Source organism: Orbicella faveolata, unplaced genomic scaffold, assembly GCF_042242905.1.
Source record: "Orbicella faveolata isolate gen_17 unplaced genomic scaffold, um_ofav_v1 contig_34, whole genome shotgun sequence".
Classification (NCBI taxonomy): Eukaryota; Metazoa; Cnidaria; class Anthozoa; order Scleractinia; family Merulinidae; genus Orbicella; species Orbicella faveolata.
In genome coordinates, this window is record NW_028301563.1 from 14,395,049 (window position 1) to 14,418,087 (window position 23,039).

Here is a 23,039-nt window from a genome sequence, read left to right on the forward strand (position 1 = left end):
GGCTTTCTACAGTGGGTAAATTTAATATGTTAAAGAGCCTTAGTCACCCACACACTTGTTTTTGTTTACATGCGAGAGTTTGGCTATTAAAATAATTCTATTTGGAGCATGTCTAAATGAAGGAAATCATTGTGAAAATACTAAAAGATAATCAAACATACACTTTCAGGAACACAACTTACAGTAAAGCAATAAGATTTCGTCTCACCATGCAATAATTATCAATAATTTCAATGGCATCGAAAATGGTGGAGGATGACCAGGGTCCTTTAAGTACTCATTTTTTACTGCTGTCACATACTTAGCCTCTCAGAAACAGACCTGTTTAATACGCAAGAGACCAGTCTGAAGAAGTTGGCAAGAGATTGTCCATAAACTTGTCACACTGCTCTGCGCAAACTGGTAAACATCACTAATCACATGGCCAATGATTTTACTGCAAAGTAAAAAACAATAATAAATTATTTTATTATAACTACATGTAGGTAGGCATGGAGACATGATGGCCTCATGGTTAGTGTGCTTGCCTCTGGATCTAGTGGTCTGGGTTCGAGCACTGGCTTGGGACATTTTCTTGTGTTCTTGGGCAAGACACTTTCCTCTCACAGTGCCTCTCTTCACCCAGGTGTGTAACTGTACCAGTGAATTTAATGCTGGCAGTAACCCTGCAATGGACTGGCATCCCATCCAGGGGGCAGTAGAAATACTCTGAGTCGCTTCATGCTACAGAAACTGGAGATAAGCACTGGCCTGATGGGCCACTTGGTTCATATGCAGACTTTTTTTAACTACTTGTAGGCAGGCAATAATGTGTGCGATATTCATCTAGACAATAATTATTATTTTATACTGCAAATCAATAATTATATGGAAGATCATATGATTATGTGTATATAACTGCAATGATCATCAATGTCTTCATAATATTAATACTGTTCCGTACTAATGTATTAATAATGTTTCGGATACACTTAAAAATTTAGAATACTGTCATATACAATATTGATACCTAAATAGACAGAGGTCAGTTGTAAAATAATAGACAACTGAGGTGAGCCTAACATAATATAATCAACCCCAACAAAACCTCTTTTAAAACCCTGTCCCCTCTCCGCACATGGCAAGGGGCATCCATGGTTGTATAACTACATTCAATGTAAGAGCTGAATGTGTATTCTTTAATTGACAACACGAAGAGCTAGATGATTCAGATCATGTGTACTAAAGGCATTGGCGGTGGAGTGTTGATCGATACCCTCAATCGATATCCTCGATCAATAATACTCAATCGACACTCCATTGAAACCTCAGTTGACACTCCATCGACATCTTGGTCGACAGTTGGTCGAGAGGCAGCTAATTTTCAATCGATTCATATGAGTCGGTCAATATTTAACCAACTATCGACTGACTGTTGATCAAGTGTCAATAGAGTAGCGACCCAGTATCGATCGGGATGTACATATAGATTGAGTATTGAATGAGATGTCGATCGAGGATATAGATCGAGAGTATCGATGGACACTCGATCATGGACGCCTTTAGTACACAATGATCCGATGGTTGTTGTAAACTTGTTTCTTAAAAGCAGTAATTTCAAAAGTTAGCTACCGCTATAACTAAACAGCTGTACATATCAAAGAATGCAACAAACCTTACTGCTTCTTGTAAAACATAGCAATCTTCTGCATGCTTTACACACATGAATTTCTTCACCATGTTCAGCTCCTCCTGAAACATATACAGCAAACAGACACCTCAGTCGCAAGATTAGCAGAAATGAAACCCCACTTTACATGTGCATGTACATGTACAGCCATTTAGTTTGTAAGGGGACAGGAGAGATTGCACTCACTACCTGCCTTACTATCGCTTCAAGTTCATGTCTCTTCCTTCTTGACTCAAGACACTTGCGCAAAATGTGCATTAATTAGGTAATATTACAGAATTTTATTCTGCACATACAATGTATATCTGCTGATTGGCTCCAACCACCTTGGGAATCCAGGCTAAACCCTCCCCTCTTTTAATCAACCTCTAATATATTAGAAGGTTTTATGCATCCCACAGTACAATTTTAACTTTAATTTTAATTTAATTTTAAAAGGACTGAACAACATATTGCAGACTTCCTGCTCCCCATACTTCCAAGGCCTGACACTCCACTGGAAATTTGCAACCACTCTTCAGTTTCAAACTTACAAGAAATTTACATGTTCACATTACAGTATGCCAATAATCTGAGGATGCATGGCCAGCCTCATGATTAGTGCACTTGTCTCCAAAGTTTGAGTTGTGCCGGGGACATGGTGTTGTGTTCTTAGGCAAGACACTTTACTCTCACAGTGCCTCTCCACCCAGTTGTATACATGGGTACCAGGATATTTGACACTGGGGGTAATCACGGGGAGAGTCTAGAATACTCCTAGTCGCTTCATGCTACAAAAACCAGAGAGATGTGCTGACCTATGCAAACTTTACCATGCTATAATCTAATGATAACTTTACCTTATCGTCACTACTCTCTGTGAACTGAAAATGGCTAAGGTAGAGAGGCAAGGCCTCCAAAGGAGGACAGTTGGAAGAAAATAGCTTTTCATCTATAGTTAGTAGATCTGAAAAAATAAAAATAGTTCACTGTATTAAAATTATGTAAACATTTATTAGAGGGAAAACCCTCATCGCAAGGCAGAGGGAAGAAAAATTGTCACACATACATGCTGGATTATAATTTATTGTACAATGTTATAAGTGAAGTTAACAATGAAAAGGGCTAGTACCAGTACAGTGTACAGTAGTGGTTCAATTCAATACCCTTGGTACATGTATTTTCCATTGTTTTATATTTATTATCATAAAGTATATTACCATGCACCGAAAAAGGGAAAATGCCAGATTGTACCAAGGGTAAAATTGAACTTCGACATCCACATTGATTACATTTCTGTACTATACTGCTGGTAAAAATAGACAGCATTAATTTGATTCAGATATTTCTGCCTAGACTTACTGTAATTTAAAAAGTCATCCTTGATTAACAAGGGTCGGCTTGTAGCAAGTCTAATATTTCTGCAAGGAGCTTAGCAATCAGAAAAGATTGTTGTTTTACACGTGCATGTTATGGTACCAAGCTACAAAAATTAATGAAATGAAATAGTATGAAACTCCTCCATACTGTACATTTTGTGGGATCTGAAAAAAAAATTTAAATTTATTTAAAAACTGTTCAATGTATACTCTACTATACACGTGTAAACTTACCCTCCAAGAGTGAAACAAATTCAGTGAGACACTTGTTGTAGAAAACTAGGTCTTTTCCTTTCACCAGCTGTTTATAAGATACATGTACATATACAGATTTAATTTAGTGAAAAGCGAAAACATGAAACCTTTTAAAAATGTTATTGATTGCAGGTTAGAGCAATTTTCAACTGAGTGTCGTAGAACCAAAACAATAACTTTCATGTACCAATTAAGAAATAGAAAACATGCACTGTGTTTCTATCGAGTTATAGAAACACGAGTGGAAGTTTGGGAAAACGAGAAATGCTGTGGGAACACGAGCCGCAGGCAATTGTTTCCACAGCTTTTTTGAGTTCTCCCAAACTTTCATGAGTGTTTCTATAACTCAATAGAAACACGAAAAACATTTTTTCTTTTTCTTTTAGAAAACACCACAACGAAAAAAAGAAAAACAGCTTGTTTACTTCGATCATCAAAATGTAAATTTTCTTTGCTCACGCCATCATTACGTCAACAGCTCGAGCTAGTTCTGTGTTTCCATCAAGTTATAGAAACAGGATTTTTAACCAATCAGCGTGCGTATTTTTGTAGGACTGTTTTCTAATTAGACTACTCAACCAATCTCAAACCATTGTAAAACCAAACCCAAATTACTTGATTACTTTTGACTCTCAATTGCCAACTGCTCTGTGGTAAGTATGTATCTCCACTGATTCTGTTGGTGTGGCAGCACCTCATGGTTGCCACTCTCGGGGTTGCCATGGATACCCACTTGTTCCGCTCAAGGCACATATCTCGCCTGACTCCACCATCCCTTACATGCACATTGTGTACAAGTACCTTTTCCAGGCTCATAAATCAGAGATGAGTTTGGCAGATAGGGCTGTCCATAAGGGCCATAACGTGTATGTTTGATGGGCCCTTGATGTTACAGGTGAACTGGAATACAGTTGATATAATTCACTCAAAAGATAACAAGCTTGTTATGGGTGTGAAGATCAGTTGGGTGACTCAAAACCTAATGACAGTGCTGGAGAATATAAGTTTTACCGCTACCCTTGGAAGTGATGCTAAATGCCTAAAAAGTTTCACTGAGCCCCCACATGTAGCAATGTGTCAGGTACTGTAACAGTTCTCCACCTGCTACCCAAGGACATTGTCTAGTCCAAGATCAAAACATAAAGATTCCAGACAGGTCTTAAAACCTTGAATGATAATTATTATCAATTAAGAACTGAATTCAGTTTTTAGAACTATTGTCCAAATAATGGACAGGTCCAAACATTCTTAGCTATTTTATAATTACTCACAGATGTCTAGCACAGAGGGCCACTAGTTTATCAGTTCATACTGTCATGTGTCACCCTCTCTAAGTAAAGGTGATTACTATTATTATTATTATTATTATTATTATTATTATTATTATTATTAAACCATAGCCTTACCTGCAACAACGATAGAATGGCTGAAATAGACTTGTCATGTAATAGAGAACAATCCGCCTCAGCAAGAACACAGAGAATCCTAGAGAGGATCCATGATGTAAATACTGCAAAAAAGTGAAATCACGATAAAATAATACTGTGAAAAAGTACTTGTTGAGGCCAAGAGAGTATTACTAAACATCATTTTGATCAGTGTTCACTTTCAATACACTCATTAACATACAGTGTACATGACCTCTCACGCAAAAACGTACACTAATGGCCATCCGATAAAACGGCTTAAACTAGTTTTGTTAATTAAACCTCATCAGTTGATTGCCATACAATATTCCAATCAAAACACAATTCATGTAGCTATGCGTGAAAAAAAAAACCTTAATTGTAAGGCGATCAACTGTCGAGTCTTGGACAAAACAAGTTTTGTAAAATAGTGTTTATAAAATAATAGTGTGTCGAAAGAATGAGGTTTTCCCTGATCAAAGTGACAATAAATTAACTTTTAAAAGTGTTACATTCCCCTACATTTTTCATCCTTCCCACCCCTCCCCTTGTGTACATGTATGCCACCCTAACCCTCTCTTCCCTCTATGTTCAAACCAATCAAGCATCATCACCTACATCATTATGGTAGATGAGAAGGCATGACCTTGAAAGCCATTCCTAGGAATAAATGCAGCATTTCAGAGCATGGGATGGGCCTCAGCCTCTAGCAGCCTGGGCCCATCTAATGACAATAACAGATACAATTTTTAAAACTTTTCAGAAATGTTCCAAAAGCTGTTTACCTTTACCAGATCTACAGATCTTGTTTCCCTGCACATGCACTGCATTGTGGGAAGCACCTGTGGTAGGTATGGCATCATGAGTACTTTGGGGCTCTAAACTAACAAAGCACTCTGGGAAGGCATCAAGGCAATGATGAAGGAATTGCCAAAAGATCTCGGAATGAGGGGTACCTCCAGTCTTTCTTGACAACTGGGCAGCAACTGTATGTACACAAGAAGACAAATTCAAACAGTTACAGTACTCTAAAAATGAATACATGTACACACACACACACACACACGTACATCTCCTACATTATTGTACTTTTTTCCTTACAAGTGTTATTCGCCAGAAAATAATAAACTTTTAACAGTCTCCTACAGATCTACTTAATTTTGACAACAAAAAGTTATTCCCCATTCCCAGTGATCTCTCCCCTCTATCAACCCCCTTCCCCTACATGTACATGTATCTCCTATTTACATAATAATAATAAGAGCACTCTCAAAAAGTAACACATGTTCCAGAAAAATGTCCATCCCCCACTCATGGAGGGTTTTTTGGTTTGAGCACCAGCCCCCCATCCCTATATGGAAACTTCAGGTTTGGTTCATACTTTCTTTTAAAAATGTTTACTTTGAGACCCCTCCCCTCCCCTCCCCCTCCCCTCTTGGAAGTTTCAATAAACCTCCTTGGAGTGCACATAGATATTTTCCAGAACTAAATAATACATATTAGTCTCTCAGGGATAAAGAAGATAGCAGATTGAACTCCGATACATGTGCTTGGTTTGGTATTTCACCTGTCTAATGCAAGCAATACAGGAATGCTGTTTGTGACATTTTGTGTATAAACTTAGAGCTTGTCACTTTAATCTTCCTACTTTATTATGCCTTTCAATACCATAAAAACTCTGCTCAATCAATGGTTTTGTGTGTTGCTACCATCTATGATCTTCACTGACTTCTCGGGAAACAGAAGGTTACTTCGGCAAGGTTCAAAGGTCATTTCTGTGAGTTGTGATGAGTAGATTTTGATCCATTTTGTATATTTCTGTTTGCAAGATTCATTGATGGTGATGGCAGAGTTCAGAGTTCTTGTATGGAAATTATAGGAAGGTCATATGCATATGACCAAATTCACTGTATAACAAAACAAGTACTGTTAAGTTTAAGGTCCAGCAACTTACCTGCATCAAGATCAGTCAATATGCTATTGATAAACTCACATAGAAGTTTCTTCATTTGGTTTGCCGACATGTGGTGTTCTTGAGTACTAAGACTGTATAAATGTATAACACACCAAAAATGTCAAATCAGCGGAATAAAGCTTATACTGTAATGGTCAATTAACTAAGGCCTAATGGCAACAAATCAACACCCCACTTCCTGTTGTTTCCACAAGACCATCCAGATGTAGCCTTACTGGACCATGTGTACAGTACATGTACTTTTAAAAGGCATCTGTGGTCGAGTGTCGATCAACATCACAATCACTACTCAGTGGACACTTGATCGCCACTTGATCAACAGTCAGTTGCTAGTTGGCAGAGTGGCGACTGACTCATATGCACCGATCAAAAATTAGCTGACTGTCGAGTGCGAGGTCGACGGAGTGTCGATTGAGTGTCAACTGAGGTGTTGATCAAGTGTCACTCAAGTATGCATCAAGTCTCGATCAAGGGTCAATCGAGTGTGGATTGAGGGTCGATCAAGGGCATTGATTGAGGGTATCGACCAACACTCGACCGCGAATGCCTTTTGTACACACCATTCGCCTTACCTGTAGTGAACACTAGCTGATCCTGTAACTCACAAAGCTTCTGATAAGCTTTAGCTTGGTACAATTATAAAAGAAGCTCGCATTCAATTAAAATAAAACTCCATCACTGTGAAATTCTGAAAGTCACCACCCCAAAACAAGCGAACCTCTCAAGGTAACGTCAAAAAATTGTGGCTGCGAAAGTAAACGACCTCCAGAAAAGGTTACTGATTCCGTTAGTAAACGGGTACATAATGTACTTTCGAAATTTTGCGGTAATTGTGCACCTTAAACGTCTCTGGGAAGGTTTAAACAAATTTTAATAAATAACTGGCACACTTATTTAACCTCTTCATTCATTTCTGCCGGTTTCGCCCCATGGCGAGTTCGCCCCACCAAGTTCGCTCCCAGATCGACTGAACTTGATCGAGTTTGCCCTCAGCCAGATCGAGTCGCATATAAAGATTATTCCTCGTTCTTTTATCCACTGCCTTATTAGAATACTGGTGGTGAGGAAACTTCGCTTGGTGGCGACCGGGGGTTCGTTGGTGGCAAGACTCCCTAATGGCGAGATAACATAAACATACATAGACTGACATGGTTCTTCGAAAACGTTAAATAACTCGATGACAACTACGTAAACACGGACACAAAATTTTGGGGCAAACTCGAAAAGTTGGGGGCGAACTCGAAATAAAAATTTTATAGTGGAGGCGAACTCGGTGGGGGCGAAGTCGCCATGGGGCGAAACCGGTATCATTCCTTCATTCAATCTCCTACCTTTAATTAAGAAAACCCCGAAGGTTACATGCACACTGACAGCTAAGAGTTTGCACGAGTTCGTCAACCTTACCTTTCTGGATTTCGTCTTGCAATCAACGTAGCCATAATCGGCGCCAGTTTCTCGTTCATAGAGCTAGAGGTCGCCATTGGAAAAAACTGAGGATCTTCGTAATTATTTCTAGGACATCATTTGCTACATGTAGAAGTACATTGCTACAATGTCATGAGATGGCAACCGGCCCGACGTTCTTCTCCCGCCATAACTCCCGCCATATTGCGAAAACCGAGGAAGCCCTGGGATTGAATTCGTTTCATTCCTTTCACTGCCATGTACGTTAAATGTAGAACTGCAAAGCATACCAAAAAATACACTACGAGTAGTCACTCTTTCGCTTATGCAAGTTAATTTTGAAATACAGAAATATTCAACTGAAGCGAAAAGAAATTGGCCCTTTTCTCCAGATGAACGTCTTATTGCACAATTTCATATGTCTTCCCTTTCTGTAAGTGTTAACAAAGTTTGACTCAACCTCTCAGCTTGCCGGCTGTGAGAAACCGTAACCCTGTGTTTTCAGCTGAGTTTAGTTTTTGAAGCTTATTGAGGTCATCGCGCATGCGGGGCGCTTTATTTTCTCTCAATCAAGCAAAAGAGTAATGGAAATAAAGGAAGGGATACTCAGGTAATCATTGTCTCCGATTTCACAGAAAGACCTTAAAACTAACCGCTAACAAATTCATAGCGATCAGAATAGAAAGTTGATTACTGGATCTTAAACTTGCGATTTCAGTTCTCGTTTCTTTTATTAGTATAGTTTTAACTTTTCCAATCACGCGAAGGATTTCAGGAAGAAAAATCGACTGCTCGTCACTAGCTCGTAGTTTAAGTTATCTGCGACTTTTATACTCAATTGCAGGACTGAAAAAAAAAAAAAACGCGGGAAAAACTAGCCCGCGTACAGAGAAAACAACCTATCAAATCGAAATCTGTGAGATCCCCAAATGCCCCCTCTTGATCGGCAAAACTGACTTCGTTTAAAAGTAGAGCAAGCCAAGAAAAATCGCGTCAAATATGCATAAAGCGTCCCCCAAAAACGCCAAAATAGGTGTGAAAAACGCACTCTTGGAATGAAGCACTTTTCTTCATATCAAGGAGATTTGGTGACCCGTACAGATCAGAAGACCGACAGATTTGGTCTCAGTACCCGAGAGGCTTTCGGATAATCTGAGAGAGTTGGCATAGATGCGTTTATTAAATTGGGACAGACCGGGTCCTCGACCTGCACTGTTAATTATACGCCGCATTACTCATCAAATGTGATAGTTCGTTTTACTAGCCGGTCTGCGCGAAAAAAATTTCTGACAACTAAAAAAAAATAAACATGATCTTACAAATTATTTTGAATTTAAAAAGCCGTATTTCATCTTCTTTTGAGAAGCTATGCCGTGAAGCGAAGTTCTCTAATACAGTTTTTCATATAATTTCTACTGTAATTAATTTTTTGTTTCTTTTCAGGAATATAATTGAGCAATGTTTTTTTGGCTTTATACAAATACTGAACATTTATGCCAACTTTCCCAGAATATGCGGTGGTCTCTCAGGGACACCAAATTTCCCAGATACGAGGAGAACCGCATACATGCAGTGTAAAGTACATTTTTCACACATATTTTGACCGATGTTGGCGTTTTGGGAGAAAAATAATTTGATATTTATTCATGTTTGTGCATGGTTGAATCGGCGGAGCTCTACTTAAATTTGAACAACTTTCCGTTTTTTAGAGTCGAGAGTGTAAAACTAGCAATCTCTTTTTTAGGCTGTATCGCTGAATAATGAAAACAGCCTGTTTAAATATTTTAAATCAGAGTAACTGAAAAGAAATGTAAAAATGATGTAAGAATGATTTTTTTTACTATCCGCCGAATAAAACTGCTATGTATACAAGTATACATGGTAGTTTTATTCGGCGGATAGTAGATTTACTTTAAAACATATTGTTCAGCTTTGAAGAAATGAGCAGACCATGCAGTATTTAACTGCCATTGAATTTAGCAGAACACAACTGCGTGTGATAAAAGTCCGTATCAACCTTTTATATTGCTTTACAACCATATGTACATACAACTGATGTAACTGGCCTCGTGGTTAGTGCGCTCGACTCCGGATCGAGCGGTCCTGGTTCGAGCCCTGGCCGGGGACATCTTGGGCAAGACATTTTACTCTCACAGTGCCTCTCTCCATCCAGATGTACAAAGAGGTACCGGCGAATCTAAAGCTAGGGGTAACCATGCGATGGTCCAGCATCCCATCTAGGAGGGAGTATACTCCTGGTCGCTTCATGCCACAAAAACCGGGATAAGTCCAGGCCTGATGGGCCACTTGGCTTATCAGCAAACTTTACCTCATAAAAGACAGACGATCCACGAAACATGTCTTATAAAATCAAACCTGTTTTCCCGGCCTTTTCTTAAACTTGCAAAGCAGCGTTTCCCAAGACATTTAAAAAGTGAGTTTTATCTGTGTAACAAAAGGTAACAAAATAATGTTAAAAAAAAAAAAATCTGGGTAATCAAGCTTTCCTTGCGTCAGAGAGCTAAAGAAAACTCGTCAGTGAAATGCCAGAGGTGAAAAGCTCTTGTAACTGGGAAAAGGCTGTTTTGTTAAGGAACGGCGCTCGATGAAAAAAATCCAAGAACACAATGTGCCATGGTTACGATATAATCTTAACTTTCATGTAAAGAATTTACGTTTTAGGCAAAGAAACAGCAAAATCAAATCAAATATCGGCCTGTCATTATTTGAATTTATGGCCACTAATCTTGGTTCAAAGATCAACTCAATTCTTTGGCTGACTTCTTTCACCAATTAGCTGTTTATTATGGCACAGTTACTGTGAACATTAGGGCTTCCTTTTGTTTTTTTAGCTCAGCTAATTTATTGGAAAAGAACATTCTCCTTGTTTAGTTTACTTATGCAAATTTAATGGCTTTTTCGCGAATAATTGAAAATGCTACAAAAGCCAAGAATTGTAATGAAAGCTCTTTTTTTTCGTTATGCGATCGATATCCTGAAAGAAATCTCATTAATTTTCGTTCGAGAACTATCTACAAACAACTAAAGTACGAAATTTATATTAAAAATTCTGTTAACCAAACTATTAAATTCATTTCCAAACGAGCTTTCTTTGACAATGTTTTGACCACATGCGTTTGGAAGAACAGCTGAGTCACTCCATCAACCAACCAAGCTCAGCATTGCCGCGTCTTACACGGCATTTCCCGCCAAAACCCCACAGCTCACAACTTTATACCCTTGATTTGTTTCACCTCAACCTTCTTCTTAATTTGTTTTTTATTTGTTTCGTTTTTTTCTTTTTTTTTACTTCTAATTTGGCAAAAAACTTTCCTGTTACAACAACTTGGAGAATCTATAGTATTGAACTCTCGATTTATGGAATCGACTCGTTGCTATAACGCCGTAAATGTTTTCGAAAATTGTCAATGAATTTGATCGAAACTGCAGTCCCAATGTTATAATTATAAAAAAGGTTTAAAGTCAATGTGCTCTACCAGCAAAAGCAAAATTCCAACTTTCTTTTTAGTCCCTACTCGTTGCGCGTGATCGTTGTTTAAATCTGTTTTCACAACTCAAATCTCAATCAGTACAGTATCAGATTTCAAAAAAATATCAAGTTTCTCTCTCAACAAAGATATACTTAGTTCACTCTCTAAATCGTCGTGTTCGCTGCAAAGTAATGGTTTTAACAGTGTGTCTGAAATGGATTTTTCATCTTCGGAAAGGTACGTAGATAATCAAAATCGAACTTCTCAGAACAAAGGGCATGTTACTAAAAATTAAAATTCAACTATGTGATAACAATTTTGAACCAAGAGCAAACACAACATGAGACTAAAGAGTTGATATTCCTCGCCGCAACTGAATGTAGCGAATTAACAATGCCATGAAAATCACCATTACTAAGTTGACATGAGTTCTCGCATAATTTAAAGTTTCTTCGCAGCTTTGGTTGAAATCACTAATATTAATCTTACGATCGAAGAAGAGGCTACTAAATATTTAACACAGTCTCTAGCTAGATCTAGAATAAAAAATCGCTTACAATTTTGCCCCTAAAAATGTAACAGATAGACCTTTTCGGATCTGTTCACATCGTCGCCTATTAGATGAAACTTAGCTATTTGAAAAATACTGTTCTTTGACACAAAGGCAATTATTATTCCTACTGAGAGAGCAACAGAAGAACAAACAAGTACAGAGCAAATATAAAACTACTTTGACGACAAGTTCTATATTCAGGTTTCTTTTGAACGTTCAGCAAGAAAGAAACCATAAAGATAGGATTAAGTGGCCTTACAACGTAACACAGCTGAATTCGCAAAAGCGGGATATTTTGGCGGGAAATAACATGGAAGACGCGTTGTTGTCGAGTTTCAATTGGCTGACAGCGGTGGTTCAGCTGTTTGGTTAGGGCAGGTGCTTGTACTTTCAAAAGAAAACTTCAGATCATCTCGAAGGTTTCAACTTTCCCACGACGCTTCGGCCGTATTTATCGCTGTAAAGGTGAAGAAGGTCCTAGTCGTTGTATTTGTCAGCACAAAAGAGCTCTCGACGGTTAAATCAGCTCGTGACTTTTTCATGGTTTTCAATAATTCAAGAATCGCTGAGATGCGATTTACATAAGTAGACAAAGCCGTGAGGAGCATTTTCTTTAGCGAATGAGCTGAGCTGCATAAACAAAGGCACTACTAACGTCCACATTGAACGTGTCATAAACAGTTAATTGATGAAATAAGTGGCTATAAAATAACTAGACATCTAAGGCAAAGCAGATTGCACTTTTAAGAAAAATCTTAGAAATATCATTTTTCTCTCGTCATCAAGTATGGGTCTAAACGTAACATCGTTGAAAAAAATAAGCTTTCAAAGCGAAGTGTTGCCATAGCAACATATGTTCACGACGTGCTATTGTTATCTTAGCCTTTTATCGTGCGTATTTTCTCTTTACAAAACAGGCCTTTAGCGATCATTATTAACACAGAGTTTAAAATATTGAATACCGTATTGAAAGAGCTATTCGGCAGCGTCTCGATCTCAACTCTATTTTCCGTAGAGGTAAGGCTTTTTTTTGGCTGATTGCTCCTTGTAAGATGTGATATCTGTCGTATAGAACACTCAGCTTTAATTAGGCCGAAAAAAAATAGACATCCCTAAAATATATATTCAAGGTGACATGAATAAGGATTCCGCCTGGAGCGTCAGGTAGGATGTGTTATCTAACAGGCGTATTTGAACACACACTCGAGAACTGATATGGATGGATTGTTTCAATCTTTATCGTCCACTTCTATTAACATTGAAGTTCAGTTTTCAATTGATCACAAGAGTAAAAGGAAACGTTAAATTATACAGAGAAACGTATCAAATTAGTTACAGTTCCACGGTATCACACCTGCTCAGTAAATACTCTGCCATGTAAATAACCAATTCGCGTGCCCCATTTGAAAATATTGTTCGTGAAAAGCCGGGCTTGAGGACGCTAAAAACCAACATGAAATTAAATGGACCGTGAAGCAGGGAATATCATATGAAGGGAGTTTAATACACTTTTTTTTTCTTAATAATCTATTCTAGTTTCGCACTTAAGACGAAAACTAAAATCAGTATCTGATACTGGGATCTTCATGCATTAAAATAAAAAACCCCAGTCCCTTTGTTCTGTCGGAGAGATACGATTGAAGCGACAAGTTAGTAAGTCGAATCGAAACTCTGAAATTCACACAGAGAAAACGAATAGAAGACATAACTGACAATCATCAACGCGCTATTTCTGTTTTTCATCACGAGGTACTCTACGTAAAATATTTTACCTTTCTTCACACAGTGCTTTTTATTTGTTTACACCGAAGGGCTTGAAGCGTACATCACATTTGTTGTTTTGACAATATCCTTCTTAGTTATTGAGCAGATGGAAAAATTCAGTTGTTGTATTTGCTCTTGTTAATGAAAAGGAGCAAATGCAGTGAGTCGATCTTTTACTTAAGGCATATAGAAGTGGCTAAAATTCTTAAAGGGATTTCGTAGTCGAAAAAGTTGGATAAAACGAGGTTGGAAAATTTTGAAGCTGCTAGAGTGCTCTACATAACCTAGATATTAGACAAGGAATATAGTTTAAAACTGATAATCGTCAGTGCACGCATGCTGTGTCGCCGAAATGTTGGTTTACGGCCAACACGCTTTCTCCGGAGTCCTAAATTTGGCCAGCTTGCTACATGAAAGAAGCGAAAACAAAATATTATCTCAAGAAATGTCTTGCTCTGAGTATTCAGGCTTCTTGTCCAGCGGTTGGTTGCTGGGTTAGTGCTATGCAATAATGACATTTCTAACACTAATTTTTATCATGTCGTTTGATAATCCGATTTTCTTCTGTTATAAGCCTTTCAGTTTCATAAATAAAATAAAACCAAAGCCTGGGTCGGGCAAAGTGGTCCACGCAGCCGGACCTTATCTCGGTTTCTGTCGCATGAAGCGACTAGAAGTATTTCTACTCCTCCCTGGATGGGATGCTAGTCCATCGCAGGGTTACCTCCAAGCACGAAATTCACTGGCGATCATATATGCCCCTGGGTTGAGAGGGGCACTGTGAGAGTAAAGTGTCTTACCCAAGAAAACTGGCAAGGCAATGTCCTCGGCCAGGGTTCGAACAAGAATACAAAAGCAGAAACCGACACAACGTAGGATGATTTTCTGAAGGTGTACTACGCGATTTTTTGAAGGTGCACGATCCGGAGTCTTGCGCGCTCAGAACATGAGGCCGCCCTAAAAACGCAGTCCTAAAAATTCGGTTCCACAATTTAAGTGATGTTTTGCTTTACTCTCTGCACCTGTCTCCTTGAAAGTGTATTGATTATGGAAACAAGAAATTCGTTCAGATATTGGTCCACTCCTAGGCAATGTCTTAACATATAATTAGCTTTTCCGGCCGCTTTTATCGATAAAGGAAAAAGGTTATTACAAGTAAATTCTTTCACTGGTACCATTAAAACGTGTATTTAGTCTGAAAATCACATAGGTCTTTAGTGAAAGACGATATTTCAAAACTTAAGAAGAACCGCGCGTGTTTAAATCAGTGGTTAATTTTAAATGCAGCTTTTTTAATACCACCATGCATATGCTTTGTATGTGGGAACAGCAAGACACAATTAGCTTGGTTAAGAAAAATCAATAAGTCGCCTGATGTTTGCATTAAGCTAGCGCTTTCGTTTGACGGGCAAAAGCTCCTCATACAATTAAATGTATGAAACCAGTCACCAAAAAAGGAAAAGTTTTCACTTAGCGGAAAAAAAGAGAAAATTCACGGAAGGACTTTTTTGAATCTTTAACGCGAACTCGCCTGCAAGTAGATCCCTTGTCGCTTATATAAACCCTACAATAATTCATACAAATTAAAATTGGTTTGATCAGGAAAAAAAATTAGTTCTTTGTTCAAAAATATCAAATACAATGTGTAAGAATAATGAATTATAATAAAGCGATTTTATGGTTTGAAACATAGAATTAAGGTATTTAAAAAAAAAATCGTGGCAATGAACACGTTTGATTCATTTCCTTTTAATATAGTTTTCATGCATATTTTCTAATCGTAAATGACCTTAACTAAAAACACACATGAACAAATGTTACATTTAAGCCAATAGACTTGTCGTATTGCCTGTTTTAATTCGTCGCCGAGTGAAAATCATTATAGTTTGAACAAGCGTTTATAATTTTTTAGCTGTCACGGCTGAAATACTGCGCTAGCCATTGTACAGAAAATCGGTTCGGTTGAGCATTCATGGGACGATGACAACATCTCGATTTGAATTTCGTCAAAGCTGAGCAAACACAGGAGTCCTTTGCATGTATTATTTTCATGTAACCAAAGAAAGACAAATCACAAACGTATACTTGATCCTCTGGAAAGGTTGTGCTTCATACCGCTTTAAATCTAATATCGAGAATTATCAAGACCTCGAACAGCTCCTACAAGCGCGGGGTAAGTGAAGATGCTAAAGAGTTTTTTTTTTGCCGGGAAGACCAGAGATTGCTGTGCTTTAGAAATTTTCTTTGTCAAGAAAAATTAGAATTTCAGTGTTTTCACAAGTAATAGCTACATCAAAACTGCTCAACTCTTTGTTTAAGGAAACTTCCCATAGCACCCAAGCATGGGGCATCGAATAAAACCTCATTACAACAACGTTTGGGACTCTTAATAAAGGTCCTTTATGACTTATAAATTCAATTTTGATTTCAGTAAAATCAAATAAACTTAAGCAAGCGAACCTTTAGCGTTTATGGAATGGGAATGGCGACGTTCGAACTTAAAGTTTTCTTCAATTTAAACGAGTATAATTTGCCGAGCTGAAAGTGTGAAGATTTCTCGGCGTCTTCAAGACTGGTTTATTCATTTCGTTACATAAAGAAAGCAAATGAAACAGGAAAAAGCCGAACATCTTTTGCTATAGGTACATAAATAGCTAAGTAAATATACTGCTACAGATCACAAAGCGCAAACTACGAAAAATATAATCACAAATGAGCAAAAGTCATTTCTTAGTAACCGTCTCTTGCGCCAGAAAAATGTTCTTTCATTCAGTTTTACGAAACGTCATATAATTATGCTGTGTCTCGACCGACTGTGGTAATGAAAAAAAAATGTTAATTAAGGATAACCTTGCAATAAGTTACATGAATTAACGACTTCTACTGTAAATGAAAGAGGTTTCTTTATTGTCTACAAATCGAAGAAAATGTGTTTAAACTCCTCCGCCAATAGCAGTGCTTGGAAAATTGATATAGAGTCAGCTGTATTGGATAAATAAATAAAGCTTGACCAAACCAAAATCATTCACTGTCGACTACTCGTAACCTTTTGAACTCCTTTGCGAGTACAGAGGCACAAAGAAAAAACTCTTACAGATCTTACAGTAAGTAATAAACCACAAGAGTAGGTAAGTAGCAATCTTCACAATTTTTTTCGACTTTCACGCGACATAGCTTGACCCAAGACCAAGCAAAATGTACCTTTTTTGTAGGAATTATAGATTTCAGTACAAGTCCGTGCCAAGCTCAAACATGCCACGTTGTTTTCAGAAAGTAAATAGCCTTTGCTTTGCTCTTTTGCAGCTCAGGAAAGTTCCGTCAAGATGCCAAGATCTTTCCTCATCAAGAAAAAGCAAAATGCCAACATAAAAAAGAGGAAAAGCGAAATTCCAAGCCCATTGGTGACACCTGCGGCACTCAACTCCAAAGGTAAAAGAGTAATCACATAGCTTTTGGTTTAGTAACAAGGTCAGTTGCCGTAAGAGAATGGAAACTCCTTTTAGTGCCAAGCTAATTGGCTCCTGTTTCATTTTGTCTTCTTTGAGAATTTGACGGCACAAGAGGGAGGTTTAAAAATTCGCCACTTGTCCGTTGAACAATATAGCGATATTGTGAAGAGAAATCAGATGCTAATTCTTCTTACACTAAATTAAAGTTCTTGTTTCAAAAGAGCTATCCACAGAGTAAGAGCCATGTACTTTATTCAATGGAGGGTATTAATTACGAGCAGAGTGTATAAATACCTCATTAACCCAGCGCGAGGGCCGTACTTGGAGAATATCGGCCCGAACGCAGCAGGTTAGTACAAAAAAGACCGCGGGCCAATATTCTCCGAGGACAGTCCCGAGCAAGGTTGATTGATAAGAGATTTATTGCATGACCGAAAATGCTTTGAAAAAAATGCCACGATTACGGACTGAAAAATCTGCACTGTAATCTTCAAGCGCGCAATTCTGATTGGAGCAGTATACTCAAGTCTGCTGTTAAACTTTAAAAAAAGGGAGAAAAAAAGAAAAAGAAGAGGAATCTTTTATGTTTAAAGCAAGTTCTTTTAGAAACGTAAGCCATAAAATAATGAGAAAATCTTCGAGTGAGATCGTGAGGGATTATTGGGGACAGTACCCGATCTAATACTTACAGAATATTGGATCGGTAATCGAGCAATCTGATTGGTCGAGTTTAGTTATTGGCTTTCTGAATGACTGCTTTTCCAGTCACTGACATAAATTATATCACAAAATTATATTGAAACTAAACTACACGATTTTCTTTGGCTTTTAACTTTAAGAAAGAGACATGCTGAAACAGATCAAGTTTTCAAGTTCTAAAAATGTTCCATAGCTCTTCAAACACAAACCTAGTACCAGCGCATGAAGAATTGATCCTATTCGCAAATAAAATTTACATCTTAATAATGACATTAAACAAATGATTTTCCTTTCTTTTTTCAATTCTGGCAACATTTTATTAAGGAAATCGAAAACGTTTTTTCGTATTGTTGTCTATCGAGTTAAGCCCTGGCCAAACAAACTGGCAAGCGGTCGAAAGTAGCGCAAGTTGAACTTGCGTAGAAACTTGAGTTGGGTGGCCAAACGGACTCGCAAGTTTCCTCGCAAGTACACGCATGTCGCAAAAAAAAAAGGCTATGTATCCCGCATTTTATTGGCTAATAGGTTGCTATAACAACGGATAAACGTCGCTCAACTTGGGTTGACTTGGGTGGGTGGCCAAACGGTGAAAAACTTGCGGCGACTTGCGTGCAAATTTGATCTCCACCAAAGTGAGCGCAAGTCATCGCAAGTCAACAGAAGTACACGCAAGCCCCGGCCAAACGTACGGAGTCGCAAGTAGACCCAAGTTATCAGCTTGCCTCTACTTAGGAGTCTGTTTGGCCGGGACTTTATGAAAACATAGCGCTATTCGGACGCTTTCTTATTCTATGGAGAGGGGTGAGGTCTATATTGGGGAAACTTGAAAATAAGTAACAGCACTATTTCACTAGTGAAGAAAAACAATCTACTCTTATAAGGTTTTTGTATGTTAGCGCGAACAATGTTAAGCATCTTCATGCCTTTTAAATTGTGTTCCTTCTGAATGGTTCAACCGAAATTGTGGGCTGGAAATTTCTAAATAAGGTTTCCACACCATAGGGAAAACACGAGGAAACAGTTTCCTTTGGACTAAAGTTGTAAATAGCAAATTTATGGATTCGATCATGACGAGTGATCCTCATTGTATGCAAAATCCAGTAGTACATCTTTTCATCATGGAAAAATTTGCGTGTTCACACTTGTTGCCACGCATTGTTGCCTGGGGACCGGTACATAATAATATTGCGTTCAGACACTGGATACTTAATCGAGAACTCAAGTACCATTAAGTACCCGAGAACAAGGTCGAGACCTTGTACTCGGTACCCGAGTTTTTGTGTGAGTTCCTGGAAAAAAAGTAAGTGTGTTTTTTCTGGTGGTTTTAAGCAAGATGATTTTTCGTGGAGATTTTGCTAGGAAGCAAAACTTGTTCGTGTACATGGCGCTATTAAAAAGGACTGGTCAAGGAAATCTATCACGTTTCGGCAAATGCAGCTTTATAAAGAGTATTGAGCCTTGAAAGAAGAACTTGTCACGGCGACTTTACTATTTCTGGAGCATAAAACTTGGAAAACGTGATCGTAAAAACTTTCTGTTCGTTCACGCAGTGAAATAAATATTATCAAGAAAAACTTGTTCCTGATTGACAAGCTATGCGGGTCCGGACAGGTCATGCAAATTGCTCTTAACAACGTAATTTTGCAGCGTGCATTTTCCGGGCTCTTTACGCCAGCTTTCAATTTTGATTGGTCATTTATTACAGTCTACGATAGTTATGATTGGTCTCTCCAGATGCCATTACTTTGAATTTGACTTCAATCATTAAAATACTAGTTGTTATATATCGAATGATCCTCTAATAAAAAAATGTATTTTTTTTTATCATTTTAGCAGAGGGGGCACACCTTGAGAAGCCGATCGGCAGTCGCGAAGAAACAGTTGCAGTCAGACTAAGTCATGCGCAACTGCCATGCATGGAAAAACAGAACTTGAAATCAAATCCCTTCCAATCGTCTCAAAGCCTTGACTTCGACCAATCAAATGGAGGAATTCTCGCAGCCAATCAGCACGATTTCCAGTATCACCCTACTCCAATGATTGAAATTCACGAGTCTAACGTGAGTAATTTTACACGCAGGTGCATTGATGACGCAAACCAGATCAAGACGGAAAGTTCTTTCATTCCAGCTTTCATCAAACAAGAAGTAAGTGACGAAGAAGATTGCGTCCACAACGTTGTATTGGAAAACAACGGTTGGCAAAGTCATTCTAGAGCTGAAATTCTCCTTGAACGCTTCAGTAAGCAACCTGTAGGTCAATATTCAGAGGTAAAAAACAGTGTCACCAATTATGAATCTACTTCAAGCTTTCATTACGAAGAAAAGAGAAAAACAGATTTTGAAGTTTCTGGCCATCTTAAAGCAAACGAGGTTGATAGTATTGTAAAGAAGGAGAAAACAACAGCAGATTACCCCAGCTTTCCAAGGCTTTCATGTTCGAGGTCGGAGGAAGATTTCAACAGGTTTTTGCAGAATAGTGACGACCGAAACAAAGTACCGACGACTCTGCAGCAGAAATCTTCCAAGACGAGTGGCTCCTCAAGCAAAAGATATCGCTACACGTGTGATGTGTGCGACAAATCTTTCAGCCGCTCGAACACTTTGACGACCCACAAACGGATCCACACTGGTGACAAGCCATTCATCTGCGAGCAGTGTGGCCGCGCCTTCCGACAGCCGGGCAACTTGACACGTCATCGCCTGACGCACACCACTGTGAAACCGTACGTGTGCCGGCAGTGCAACAAGGCCTTCAACCGCGCGTCTAACTTACACACTCATATGCGCACGCACACCAACTACAAGCCGTTCATTTGTGACTTCTGCGGAAAGGGATTCCACCAGAAGATCGACATGAAGATTCATCGATACACTCACACAGGAGAGAAGCCACATAAGTGCGACAAATGTGGGCGAGGTTTCAAGCAGTTGACACATCTGACGTATCACCTGAGAACCCATTCCGAGATGCGATTGTACCAATGCGAGTATTGCGGCAAAGGCTTCAATCAAAAGGGAAACTTACAGGCTCACATCTATGGCCACACGGGCGAACGACCGTTCAAATGTCAGATTTGTGGGAAAGGGTTTACTCTCGCCTCCACGCTCAACACGCACAAGAGAACGCATGCGCCTAAGAAGCCGTTTCAATGTCAGTTTTGCAGCAAAGCATTTTATCAAAAGAACGCACTGAAGACTCACTATATTGCTTCTCATCCATATGCCAACGGTGTTAGTCTTTTGTGAGTCAACGTTTTACTGCAGACGAGCGAAAATATTCTAACCTCCCTGCCTTGACAATATTTTCTAAAGCATACGTGGCATAAAAGACTGAAATTTGTTCTTAAACTATTACAATAAACACACTTCCGTTTCAACAATAACCATTTTCAGGGTTGTAGATGAAGTTGACCGTTTTCAAAAACGCTTGGTTTGTATTTTTTTAAAAAACAAATCTAGATGACTTCAGGTGAAAAAGGAGCTCATTTTTCCAGTCAGCGGAGCTTGAGCTATAACAATCCGGGAACAATGTAAAGAACTTGAAAGTCCTTCAGTGAACATGCAGAGATATTAAGAATATAAGAATCACCTTTTCATTCGTACAGCTAAACCTCGTATTAGTTATTATTAAGAATATCTATCATTTTAAATTTCACATGAACGTTTGTGGATGAAATCCTAGCGTGTGCCAATAGAAAAAAACAAAACTATTGAGCATGCAGTACTTTTTCATCGTAATGGTGAACTACCTGTACCAGGTGGGTCGAAATTGTTATGTGTATGGTTAAGCCCAAGTGTTTGACCTTTCAAATGGAAGGGTAAAATTGGGGTTTTTCAGTCGGGCCTCAAAAACCACTCAAAGAATAACCCAAGCTGATTTTAAAATATGTTTTACAACAACATAAAAGTGTTCCAAACGCGAAGTTTCAAGGAACTTGGAGTTATGGCATATGTCGAAAAATATCTCTGAATTTTCTTCCTAAATTAGGAATTCGACTTAGTAATTGAAAGGGATTTTTTTTAAAAATTGTGTGTTTATTCTCAAATGGCGCTCAAGTCAAGTTCTAACCTGTTTTGGATAGCTGAATACTTTGTCTTTCAAGAAAAAGTATCGATAAGTTTTAGTTCTCTTTTATACGCGAATGCAAATTAAGTTTAGATTACTAATTTTAAGTCTTTGTGATCGGCCATTTTGGCGACCCTCTACACGAAAATCGTTTTCCTCCATTTTCTCGAATTTAAAGCGCTTCGAGCTCAAAAAAACTACATCACGTTTCATATCTACCTAAGGGCTATTTGTGGACGAAAAGAGAGAAAAATCGATTTTTCGACTTCTGCCGTCTTATGTTTGCTAATTAGAAAAATTCACTCTTATGAGTGTTAATTTAGCCTTTTTAAAATTATATTATGCATGTTGTATAATGTAGCACGAGGTATGATGAACCGTCTCCATTAATTTGTTCAGGGTTTTACTTGTCAGAAAGAAATTGTACTTCAATAAATGAATTGACGACACATCACTTCATTGCATTTCTTTCTGCCTTTTAATTTTATGGTCACAAAATTAGCAGCAATGATTAAACGGACATGATGCCTTTCACAGAAACGTTTTGCCAACATGCGATCCACCCATGCTTCGTTGTACCTGTTTTGAGGATATTTAAGTGGTAAATAATTTACGTTCGTTTGAACGTTGTGAATTAGCACGTAATGATACCTTTCACACAAACGTTTTACCCACTTTTGAAAGTCTTTTTTAAAATCACAAATATAACGAAACACATATAACTCAGAGTCGTTCCCAGTCGCTATTACGATTATTTCAAAGAGAAAGCGGTCTGGATCGAGTGGTAGACTAGTCGGTATTTGGATAAAGTCCTTCTCAAAAAAAATCAAGAAGCATTTCTTAGTGAAAGTTGGTAACATGAGTTTTCTGAAGTAATCTAACATGCTGAAAACGACAATGCTTGTTACCAAAGTTCATTTTGTGATCTTAGTCTGAAAATGATGTCAG

The 23,039-nt window shown here is 38.3% G+C and overlaps 2 protein-coding genes across 8 annotated transcripts in view; one reads left to right on the top strand and one right to left on the bottom strand.

The window, feature by feature from the left end:
* Nucleotides 1–8,338, bottom strand: part of LOC110053886 (serine/threonine-protein kinase atr-like) — a 59,584-nt gene extending 51,246 nt beyond the window's left edge. For all 3 annotated transcript variants that reach the window (XM_089272137.1, XM_089272136.1, XM_089272135.1), the window contains exons 1-8: nucleotides 8,068–8,338; nucleotides 6,643–6,734; nucleotides 5,474–5,674; nucleotides 4,689–4,792; nucleotides 3,262–3,328; nucleotides 2,509–2,615; nucleotides 1,655–1,731; nucleotides 322–436 (exon numbers count right to left, since the gene is read on the bottom strand). In XM_089272137.1, the coding sequence (XP_089128263.1) occupies nucleotides 322–436; nucleotides 1,655–1,731; nucleotides 2,509–2,615; nucleotides 3,262–3,328; nucleotides 4,689–4,792; nucleotides 5,474–5,674; nucleotides 6,643–6,734; nucleotides 8,068–8,144 (840 nt within the window). In that variant the 5' untranslated portion in view covers nucleotides 8,145–8,338. The remainder of the gene's footprint in view (nucleotides 1–321; nucleotides 437–1,654; nucleotides 1,732–2,508; nucleotides 2,616–3,261; nucleotides 3,329–4,688; nucleotides 4,793–5,473; nucleotides 5,675–6,642; nucleotides 6,735–8,067) is intronic.
* A 3,281-nt stretch (nucleotides 8,339–11,619) lies between these two features.
* LOC110053866 (uncharacterized) lies at nucleotides 11,620–22,545 on the top strand. Of its 5 annotated transcripts, none has more exons than XM_089272152.1 (3): nucleotides 11,620–11,795; nucleotides 17,179–17,304; nucleotides 19,857–22,545. In XM_089272152.1, the coding sequence occupies exons 1-3, from the start codon at nucleotides 11,750–11,752 to the stop codon at nucleotides 21,269–21,271; spliced, it is 1,587 nt and encodes a 528-aa protein (XP_089128278.1). In that variant the 5' UTR covers nucleotides 11,620–11,749; the 3' UTR covers nucleotides 21,272–22,545. The 5 variants fall into 5 exon arrangements, with proteins under 5 accessions (XP_089128278.1, XP_089128279.1, XP_020615831.1 ...); XM_089272153.1 differs by lacking the exon at nucleotides 11,620–11,795 and adding an exon at nucleotides 13,023–13,128; XM_020760172.2 differs by lacking the exon at nucleotides 11,620–11,795 and adding an exon at nucleotides 15,711–16,048.
* The last annotated feature ends 494 nt before the right edge of the window (nucleotides 22,546–23,039 follow it).

Excerpts from the sequence above, each read along its gene's own strand:
- LOC110053866 (XM_020760172.2), top strand. The coding sequence starts at position 15,913 with ATGTATTATTTTCATGTAACCAAAGAAAGACAAATCACAAACGTATAC. Across the intron at positions 16,049-17,178 it reads ACAGCTCCTACAAGCGCGGG|CTCAGGAAAGTTCCGTCAAG; the intron begins GTAAGTGAAGAT and ends GCTCTTTTGCAG. Across the intron at positions 17,305-19,856 it reads TGCGGCACTCAACTCCAAAG|CAGAGGGGGCACACCTTGAG; the intron begins GTAAAAGAGTAA and ends TTATCATTTTAG.